Source organism: Engraulis encrasicolus, chromosome 20, assembly GCF_034702125.1.
Source record: "Engraulis encrasicolus isolate BLACKSEA-1 chromosome 20, IST_EnEncr_1.0, whole genome shotgun sequence".
Lineage (NCBI taxonomy): Eukaryota > Metazoa > Chordata > Actinopteri > Clupeiformes > Engraulidae > Engraulis > Engraulis encrasicolus.
Genome location: NC_085876.1, coordinates 30,790,141 through 30,801,564, shown reverse-complemented (window position 1 = coordinate 30,801,564; position 11,424 = coordinate 30,790,141). Strand labels below are relative to the sequence as shown.

Below are 11,424 nucleotides of genomic sequence, written 5' to 3'. Positions count from 1 at the left end.
GTGTGTGTGTGTGTGTGTGTGTGTGTGTGTCTGTGTCTCTGTGCGTGTGTGTATGTGCGTGTGCGTGTGCGTGTGTGTGTGTGTGTGTGTGTGTCTCTGTGTGTGTGTCTGTGTGTGTGTGTGAGAGAGAGAGTCACAAGGAGAAGGAAAGTATAATGTGTGTGTGTATGTCTGTGTATGTGTCACAAGAAGAGGGAGAGTGGGAAGTGTGTGTGTTTGTACACATGTGTACTGTGTGTGTGTGTAGTGTGTGTGTGTGTGTGTGTGTGTGTGTGTGTGTGTGTGTGTGTGTGTGTGTGTGTGTGTGTGTGTGTGTGTGTGTGTGTGTGTGTGTGTGTGTGTGTGAGAGAGAGAGTGTGTCTGTGTCTTTGTCTGTGTCTGTGTCTGTGTGTGTGCTTTTTAATTTGTGTGAGCCAAAATGAGAGTGTGTGTGCTTTGTGAGCATCAATGAAAGAACAGGACAGTCTCTGTGTGTGTGTGTGTGTGTGTGTGTGTGTGTGTGTGTGTGCGCGCGCGCACGAGTGCGTGTGTATGTCTGTGCCTGTGACTATGTGTTATTGACCTGTGCCGTGTAAACTTCACCTCCAAGCTTTATCTCCATGAACTGTACAGTACCTCAGGTAACACTTTATTTTAGGGATACATCGATAAGCACTAATACATACAATGTTAATGCCTGCATAAGTAACTTGTAAGGCATGTACTAAGCAAACGCTGAGGCCTACTAGGTCCTTACTGAGGTTTAATTGGTAATAAATCCCTTATTGTGCATGAACAAGACATTTGTGAATACATGCCTAACAAATGTTTGATTTTGCTTTGTACATACCTTACAAGTTACTTATACAGGCACATTGTATGTATTAGTGCTAATGGATGTATCCCTAAAATAAAGTGTTCCCGTACCTGGTAACACTTTATTTTAGGGATACATCGATAAGCACTAATACATACAATGTTAGTACTACATAGTAATACATACAATGTATTAGTGCTAATAGATGTATCCCTAAGATAAAGTGTTACCAGAGATTCTTTAAGTATAGAGATATGCCAACATAATAGGTTTCTATGGGCACCTAACGTGACCAGGTTCCGGTCTGCCAAAAGGGGTGTCATAATGCTCCTAGCATTGAATAGAACACTTCTTAGGTCTGCCTAGGTCTGCCTAAAGGGGGACCCCCCCCCCCCCTTGCAATAATAGAACCTGGAAACAATGGACCAATGGAACCTCTCTCTCTCTACTCTCTCTGGTGTTACCGTACCTCAAGCAGGCTGAATTGATTGAACTGAACTGAACTGATTGAAGAACACCATCTCCTGCCACTGCACTGTATGTCATCAGCAGGACCGGATTGTAGAATTGTGACAGATGCAATATTGAACTTCGGCTTTTTTCGCACACCTCAGCTGGCAGGTGCGTCGGAGATGGCACCATGGGTCACTCAGCAATAACTTAAAGAAACTCCCGCACACTGACCATTTCGCTGTTCTTTCTTTTATAAACGACGTTTCGGTACTAGACCTTCATCAGGCAGTCTCAGATGCAATATTGAAAAAGTTGTCTGTCATGTTGACTACAGTTGGTAGACAATGTTCTCCTTAATTCCTAGCTCGTAATTATGACACTATTGTTACGACCTGGCTCGTGACAAAAGCCGCAACATAAAAATGGAGACAACACAAAGATGTACAGGTCAAATAGTAATCTTTTATTTACAAATTCAAAAGTGTCTAGGGTATGATCAAATGTGTGGTGCAGCATGGCATGGACTGAGTGAATGGGTGCAGTGCATGTCAGTGAGTGGACAGCCTAGCAGTGCCTACTGAGCTAGAGCAGAGCTCCACCTTTTAAGCAAGGCACCACCCAGGTGCACCCAATGATTGCAATTATCCCGCCTGGCACCAGCCTTGCCCGTGCACTGGCTAGCTAGCACCAGGAGGGGGCCTACAACAGGGTTGTCACACTATGTAAACTTTACAAATTTTACCCGTTGGGGCCGGGGGGCCCCACAGCAACCTGCAGCCTAGGGGCCCCAGGCCATCTTAATCTGGCCCTGGTCATCAGCGCAGCTGAATACTGATGCTGGAGATGGTGCTGATGCTGATGCTGGAGGTGGTGCTGATGCTGATGCTGATGCTGGAGAGGTGGGATCGAAATGTTAGTGAAACCTATATTGTATACTGTGGCAGGGGTGTCGTAGAGGGGGGTAAAAAGTGTGACTGAGTCACCAGGGCCCAATCTATATAGGGGGCCAACACATAGCCCGATTCATGCAAATATATGGCAGGGGGGTCCATTGGAGCTGATCACTTGGGGACCCACAATTTGCTGCTACGCCCCTGTGCTGGTGCACGCTCTCTCTCTCTCCCCCCCCCCCCCACACACACACACACACACACAACCTCTCTCTATCTTTTGTTCTCTTTTTCTCTACCTCTCTACCAACTTCATTTACTCTCTTCCTTTGCTCTTGTTCTCTCTCTCTTTCTCTCTCTCTCTCTCTCTCTCTCTCTCTCTCTCTCTCTCTCTCTCTCTCTCTCTCTCTCTCTCTCTCTGCCTCCTCTCTGAGTTATGTTCCCTTAATCTCCACCTTTGTGCCTGCCTTTTTCATTACCTCTCTGTCTGTTCTCTCTTCCCTGAATTCCTTTACATTCCTTCATTCCTTCACTTGTCCTATTGATTGGGGGGGGGGGGGGGGGTTCTGCCTGAACTTGTTTATAAAGGGTTGTGTTGATCTAATGATGTATGTATACTTCCCCTCCTGCAATATTAATATTCAATTTGAAAATAGGTTTTTCTTTCTACAGTGTTGGTCCTATTTACAGCATACTATATGTTCTACGTATTTCTTCTGTTCTTGCAGTTTATATGTCTGTATGTGTAGTGTACAGGTACTCTATAGGTGTAATGTATGTGTACGGTCTCTGTCTAATTGTCTATGTCCACACCTAAAGTCCATGTCTATGTCTGCATGGGAAAGTAAGAAACGTAATTTCAATTCTTTGTATGACCAGTGCATGTACAGAAATTGACAATAAAGTCTATGTGACTTGACTTGACTATACCATATGTTTAAGTTAGAGGACTGTAGGCCTACATGAGGATACTGGAGGAAGTCTTGTTGCCATAATGCTGAAGGAGATGTTGCCTTGGAGGTAGATGTTTCAACAAGACGATGAATCCAAAAAACACTAGCTATCACCTTCCACATCTCTAGCCTAAAATCACCTTGTATTCAGAACTGGTGAATAATTGATCAATCACTTTATGAACGCATAGCAGCGTACATACACACAGACAATATTGTTTTTCGTGAGCCTCAGTTTCTCATGAACTTAAAATTGGCCTAACTTTATTTTTGGAATCATCATGTCTTCTCTGCCATCATTGGCTTTCTTTTCTCTCTGGGTATCTGTTTTATCAGTCCATCTGTTTGTTGGTCTCTCTATGTGTCTGTTTTTTTTTCTTCTCTCTATATTTTATAGTCTCCATCTATCCAGCTGTCTCTTCTTCCCTTCTGTTTTCTCCCTGTTCACCACACGCTTCAGGTCTGTTTTGAGCCAAATCTGTGGTGACACAGATGCAATTAAGGAGGGAGAAGTTGCATTTCTATTGTATAAAAAAAAAATATATATAACTCCCTACCCCTCACTCACTCACTCACTCACTCACTCACACACACACACACGCACGCACGCACGCACGCACGCACGCACGCACGCACGCACACACACACACACACACACACACACACACACACACACACACACACACACACACGCGCAAACACACAAGTAAAGAAATGGCTAAGGAATGCCAGCAAAATAAATATGATATTATTTTGCACTTCATCCAATGTAGAGATGCTATAGGGTGGGGAACCTTTTTACATGAGAGGGGCGAATTCAAATTCCTCCAAGGGCCGCAAAAGTCCTCAGAGGGCCGTATTATGAACGCAAACCAGGATTTCCCCCTGCACTTTAGGCCTACGTATACTGAGGGTAGCCACCTTTAAAATAGACCCCACCTTCTCTAGGTCCCCTGAAAATAACTTCATTGTATTGCAAATTTAATTTATATGATTCATTTACAAAATATGTCATATTTCATGTGAAGCTGCATTTCATTAACATTATATCGGGGGGCGGATAAAACGAGACCTTGAGACCTTGGTTCCTCACCCCTGCTATAGAGACACAGCAGACAGATAAAGCAACAGACACACATAAACACACGTGCACGTCTTCACACTCACACACATTCTCACACACATACACACACACACACGCACGCACGCACACACACACACACACACACACACACACACACACACACACACACACACACACACACACACACACACACACACACACACACACACGCCCACCGCAGCAATTCAACTTCCAATATAAGTGTCCCATATTTCTCCCCGGGCCGTGCACTGCCGTCCTCTTAAAAGGGTGTGGTGGCATTGGCCTGGCCGGTTTAAACGCACTAAATCATGGGTGTGGAACTGCAGGGTCCTGCCAGGGTTGCCAGATGAGGCTGATGATTTCCAGCAAAAAAAATACTCAAAACCCGCTTGGAAGCACTAAATCCGGCGCAATTCTATAGATGTCTATGGACAAAAACTGGGCGTTTTTTCCTGCTAAATGCCATTTTTACCCGCAGACGGCCATCCTAAGCAGTCCAATTGGGCTGGAAACCGCCCAATCTGGCAACACTGGGTCCTGCCTCTGTCTGTCTCCACTGCGCCACAAAAGGTGTTCTGACAGTGATGTATGAAGCACTGCCCACCACCACATGCCTCTGCCATGGCTCTGTCTGCACCTCTACGCTCTTCTCTATGCCATCCCTGTGTGTGTGTGTGTGTGTGTGTGTGTGTGTGTGTGTGTGTGTGTGTGTGTGTGTGTGTGTGTGTGTGTGTGTGTGTGTGTGTGTGTGTGTGTGTGTGCGTGTGCGTGTGCGTGTGTGTGTGTGAGAGAGAGTCTGCACTCTTAAAACACATGTGTTGAAAATAACACAACTTGTGTTGTTTCTTAACACATCTCTATGTCCAGATTGGGACAACAGAACTTTTGTTGATTTTAACACATTGGGTGTGTTACTACATTCAACACAACTTTTGTGTTACTATTATCAACAGGTTTTTGTGTTAATGTATAGGCTATTCAACACAACTTTTGTGTAACTGTCCACATGTTTTTGTGTTACTTTATTTTAAATCAATACATGTTATTTAAGTCATGTATTTCACCTGTTCCTACTTACATAAATTCAGGGGAAAAAATACAAACAAATTAGAGATTACATATTGACAATCATTTTATTATTCAAATGACATATTTAAGAATGGTCAATACATTGAATGGCAAAAAAAACCAAAAACATTTCACAACATTTGCTGCAAGATAATTAAATTGTTTAACATTTCATAACATTTGCAGCAAGATAATTGCATTGTTAAACTTTACATTTTTGTCTCATATATAAAACCAAAACTTTCCTCATAGCACAGCATCAATGAAAGTCTATACAAGTTTGTATCTTAGTATTATGTGCTTTTCAGAATCACGATGCGTAAACAAATCAAGAGGTAAAACATATGCGATATTTTTTAGATTAACCATTTCAAACTCATTTGTCTTCTCCACAACGTAAGAGTGAAGATGATCGTCAAAATATTTAACAGTAATTATTTGGAGAAAAAAGAGTGCATCAACACTTTCAGAAACGGGAACTATGTATGTAATTTGTCCAAAGAGCCGCTCACCATTCAAGTCATTGTTTAACGCGATTACACCACCAGTTTTGAAAGAATGCCCAAACATCTCAACACTGCTGCACAAATTAACTCTACTGCAGATACTTATGTCTTGTCCAAAGCTTTTCATGCACTCAGTAAACTGCTCATGTTTCACAAGACTCCCTACCATAACTTGAAAGGTATTGGGCACTTTCAGTTTTTTGTCAAGAGGTTCGCCAAATTTCCAATCAAACATGCTCTTAATTTGATTCTTAAATGCTAGGGTCTTAGAAATGTTAATGAAATTGCAAACGACATGTGCATGTTTTTTCAATGGATTATGTTTCCCCTCGAACCTCATGCACCATAATTTTACAAGGGGTCCAAATTTAAACATCAATCGCCAGTAATGAATCATAAAGTGGTGCTTAGGAATAATATTTCTCTCGGGATAAATACTTTTAAACAAGCGATGGTGATCAATGGTCAATTGTTTCAAAAGAATAGCCATTCCTTTTGTTACAACCGGGGCAAAAGCTATATCACAAATATCCCTAAGCATTACATATAGCTTCCAATGTTGACTGTCATGACTCACAAAATCTCCAATAAGCATAGGTAGAAATATCAGAAGACACCACATTTGACTGGCAGTTTGTTTCACAGGATTGTCTGCTGTCCTCAAATTAATTATGACATTAGGTTTATTCTTTTCATTACTGTAACCATAGTCTGTGCTTACAATCCTGTCATTAAACTGCTCTAGAGTAAAGAGCTCCTCCACATAAATAAACTGCTGCAACATTAACTTAATTTCTAGAGGAGCAACCCCTTCTAGTAGATCGTGCATCACATCTACACCCACATGTTCAGTGATGTGAAAGTATTTGAGTGTATTCAGGCAAGAATCCTCCTTAACACCAGTAGCAGCTGGGTTTTTTTCACTAACATGCAGCTGATAATTGTCTTTGTTGCGCATCTCAAGCCTGTCATCGTCAAATTCTTGTTGTGCCATCTGCTTATCAACCATGCAATATCGACAGAATCGATTTGCCGAAAAACTCTCCACAAACCCCCCGAGTGTATGACACGCAAGGTTGTCTGCAGTCAGAATGCATACAGTTCCAAATAGAGTAGTAATCTGACCCCCGATTTCTACCTCAATGCCTTTAGTTTCAAGAAATCTCAAATCATCTAGCAAAGGCGCAAAGATCTTTTTTAAGCCATATGTGTCCTTATCAATCGAATTGAAAAGAAGACACAGATGAATGTTGTTCAGGGCTGAATTATACTCGGATGGCAAGTTTCGTATACAAAAATAGACAGCTCCCATCTTGTGAATTTTTGTTTTGGACCCTAATGGATTAGTAGTTTCAAAATCGTCAAAGTACAACTGAATTTGAAGAGCATTGGGTTGATTCTTGTACAATTCATGTCTTTTGAAAACTAAACCATCAGAATAATCATGCATTTTGTCATCATATCTGTTATTACTTTGTCTGTAGACTCTTTCAAAATGTTCACAGCTGAAAAGAAATTTCACAGTATCAATGACTGAGATATACTGACAAGTATCAGCTGCAAGGGTTTGGCTAAACTTTCCCTGTCTTCGCGTTGTTTCAGCCCTATGACCCAAAAAAATTTCCTTTGCCTCGACTATAGACAGATTATCAGTGAAATACTTTGACATTTTGTAAGTACTATCCACTTCCTCAAACATATTCCTAGCACTTTCAAAATTTTGCATTAAACTCTGAACAGGTTGATCATTTAGTGGTATAGAATACATGTTCAGCATATCAACTGTTTGTTGTTGTAAAGAAGAGAGAGTTTCATCAATTAGATCACTGGCAATGGAAATGTGTTTCTGAACATCAGACTGAGTAGCATTAGATGCAGAGTATGTTTTTGCAACAAAAACTCCAACACATTTTTTTAGATAGTCTTTGTCATCCAATAAAGTCTCAACACTTTCTTCGTTATTGTCTGTCTCGTTTTCTGAATTAGTTGGTGCAGTTGGTGCACTTGAATTAGTTGGTGCAGTTGGTGTACTTGAAGTGCTAGGTAAATTAGAGGCATAGTCATGTAGTTCTAAATCAACTAAATTACTGTGTGAGTGACACCTCTTTAAGTGTTTAGAGTAAGAGCCGAAATTGTTGTATGTTCTTGGGCAATTTTCCTGACTGCATGTTAATGTGTAATCCTGGCTGTCACAGAACGCATGGACATGCTTAAGATGATATATGAGCCTCCGTACATCTTTAGAAACCAGCTTCTTGCACACTGGACATATATACATGATTTCAATTTAAAGCACCTGAAGCTTGGCAACAAGCTCCACAATTTTGGCTCTCTTCCCACCAGATATTTGCAAGCCATACACGTGCTCCATGAATCCAAACACTGACGCCAGCTGAATTGGATAGGCAAGATTGCAGATCCAATACAGTTTAAAAAGTTTATCTAGGCAGCAAGCTAGACTTTCGTCTTGAAGAGGAATTGCCACAGCATCGTTTGAGGCCACTATGACATATTGGGCTCCTGTGTTGGGGTATCCCAGGCTCACCAAGCGTGGTTGATTGATGGTTTGTTGATTTGACGAATCACAGACCGTGCCACTGGTTTGAAGAAGTGACGTGATGCTGGTTTCCCATCTGCAAAATGAACAGTGCAGATAGAACAGATATTAGTGATGCAGCTATGCCAGCAGTAGCATGACTCTCGCCAGATCCTCCTGAATTTACGCTAAGCTTCAGCATACTCCCAAACCAAAATGAAGTTAGGATTGCTGGGTGTACGGAGATGTGACTTAGTGGAAATTGTGAAGTGAAGTGGTTAGATCTTTATTGTGTATATTTCTTTTATTCTTCTGATGTTCCTGTTGTTCATCGCAAACAAACTACAGGAAAACTACTGGTAACTATATTTCCAATTCAAGACTTACTGGCTTTATCTCCAACATGTAGGCCATTGCCGCCTTTACACTGCATTTGGTCCACCCTTTACTCCGTCCTGATGCAGTAGGGGGGAGATACTGGACGAGCATCCTGAGGGCTCTGAAGCTACTTGATTCTGCACAAAAAAGGAAGACAGCAACATGCCAAGCATATAAGGAGTTTTTTTTCAAACCAGTGTTTTTCCACCTTTTTTGAACCAAGGCACTTGAGGTTCAGAGTCCATGTTACATAGTTGTTACTATAAGCTTTTTAACATTGAATAATGGCATAATAGGCCTATTATAACATCTTGAGTAGGAATCAAATGAAGAGAAAGATTTCACACCAATTCTTGGGTTGCAGTTACGTCAGAATGCCCCTTCACTGGAGCGCGCGAATTTGAAATGGTGGACAACCCCGGCTTGGAGCCATTGAAACCCATTCAAAAGTACATTTTTTTAATGTTCGTCCACCAGCAGCTGTAGATCGCCACCAGGGGCAGCACTATGACGTCAACTGCAACCCAAGAATACCTGCAAATTGTTAGTCATAATTTCAAATTAGCCATTTTACCAGCACTCTCATCCTCTGTGTAGTCTTCTTTCTTCTCAAGGCACGCGAGTTTCAGAAGCTTTGGGACGATGGTGGGTTCCCATTTGCGGAGGAAGGCATCTGCTTTGTCTGGAAACATCCTCGCGAACTCGCTGTCAATCTAGAACATTTACACACACACACACACATACACACACACATACACACACACACCATTATTAGTTGTCCAATACACAGTGTACAGGTCATCCTTGGCAGTGATTTTTTTTTAAATATGTTTTTAGGGCTTTTAGTCGGATATGACAGTCTGAGATGGTGACAGGAAGCGAGTGGGGCGGAGAGACAAGGGTGAATCGGCAAATGGACGCAGACAGCGAATGGAACCCGGGTCGCCGGCACGTTAATGAGTCATGGTAGGGCCGTGATTGCATGTCTTAAAACTCACCAGATAGGGCATGTCGATGAAGCGTGGGTAGTGTTCCACAATCTCTGCCAGAGTGGGTGATTGACTAGAAATCCAGTATCTTCGGTGTGTGTAGGTTTTGTCCATTCCCATCTTTATCGATGACCGATTTTCGGGAGTAGGCTTCATCCTCTTAATTACAGTGATCCATTCTTTCACAGACTCATCGCTTTCCACAACTTCCTCCAGTCTAACCAAGACTTCAGATGATCCTCCCCGTCTGCGGTAACGCCGCTGGTCATCCCTCAGACTCCGCCGGATATTTCTTAGTTTGTCTTCCAGAAAGCCAGAGTGGCTTACAGGATCGTAGAAATGTTCCTAGAGTGCAAAAACACAATATAAAAAGCATGTATGGTTGTTATAAAGGAACAGAATACAATACAAAGAGGGCAGTATGGTCATACATGACGCAGAGAGACCAAAAGAATAAATCAGTCAGACGAAGAAAGGCTAGCATGGAGGTGAACTAAAAGGTATTGTATGCAAATGCATTGCAATCAGGACATGTTGGACAGAACAGTGGACCAGATGAATCAAAGTGGCAGGTAGTAAAGTAACATGGGAGAGGTAATTAAAACCCAACAAGTACACACACACAACTACAGTACACAACTTCAGTACACACACACACACAACTACATTATGTCCCTTTTCACAATTAGGAAAATGTACTCACATATCCTTCGTTTTCCTCTTCCATTTTTATTTGTAGCGCTGGAAACAGTGTAACGATGGCTCTTGCAAGTAATTGTTTGTCAGCACTGTTGGGGTAACTGAAAGCACCAGAAAACAAGGACATGACCAACATGTATAACTTTTACTCTCCATAGTGCTGTAATATTACATAACATTAGGCAGACGCTTTTATCCAAAGAGAAGTACAATAGAGGTCATATGCACAGCAAGTAACACTTGCAAATAAAAGATGCACAGGAAATATTTCCCCCCCTTGATCAACTTACAACCCCCCCCCCCCCCCCCCCCCCCCACACACACAAAAAGTTACTTACAATCCCTTTTTCTCAACCAGGTAGCTGATCGTGGTTGTCACCAACACTCGTCGCCATTTCTCAGTCAAAGTCCCGTGCTCCTCGTAGAAGGCCAATATCCGGGGTCTTTTGTTTGAAGAAAATTCTTTACTGCCTCACAATCAAGCTCGCAGGCTGAAATCTATGAGAGCATAAATGGTAGTCATGTAGACCTTTCATGCACGCCATTCCACCAATGGAATATGCTTTGTCTTGGTGAATATTGGTTGTTAATCTAGCACATACCTGCTGGCCACTTGGAACAGCTACATTCTGCGTCACCTTCAAAAGGAAACAAGAATTTAATTCCTGAGAATTTAAGAGTTTGTGAAAAATGCAAACAGCAGTTGATTGACTTAACATGTATAGACATTTGATAGCCACTGACAAATTGAATGGTTAAGGGTCACAGCAAATAGACCAGTAAATTAGCAGTGAATTGTAGTAGTGAAGTCTGAGAAACAGAATTGGTATACATACCGCAAATACATTTTCTGCTGCAGCCCCAGATGTATTCAGCTGTTCAGCCTACAAGATTGAAGACATTCTTTCAAATATTTGAAACTAAGGGTGTTTTCACACCAGGTCCCTTTCAGCCATTTCAATAACCTCAGTCCTGTGACTCTGCAGTATTGCTCATATGTGAACGCTCCAAAATTTACCCAGACCCCTTGACAGTGAACCATACTGAGACC

The 11,424-nt window shown here is 42.0% G+C and overlaps 1 protein-coding gene across 1 annotated transcript; it reads right to left on the bottom strand.

Annotated features, from left to right (window-relative positions):
- Nucleotides 1–3,483: 3,483 nt before the first annotated feature.
- LOC134435998 (uncharacterized) lies at nt 3,484–10,749 on the bottom strand. The gene is made up of 6 exons (XM_063185028.1): nt 10,712–10,749; nt 10,378–10,474; nt 9,684–10,019; nt 9,260–9,398; nt 8,695–8,822; nt 3,484–3,570 (listed from the first exon to the last, which is right to left on the bottom strand). Exons 2-6 carry the CDS (start codon nt 10,399–10,401, stop codon nt 3,484–3,486), a joined length of 714 nt encoding a protein of 237 aa, XP_063041098.1. The 5' UTR covers nt 10,402–10,474; nt 10,712–10,749.
- Between the last annotated feature and the right edge of the window lie 675 nt (nt 10,750–11,424).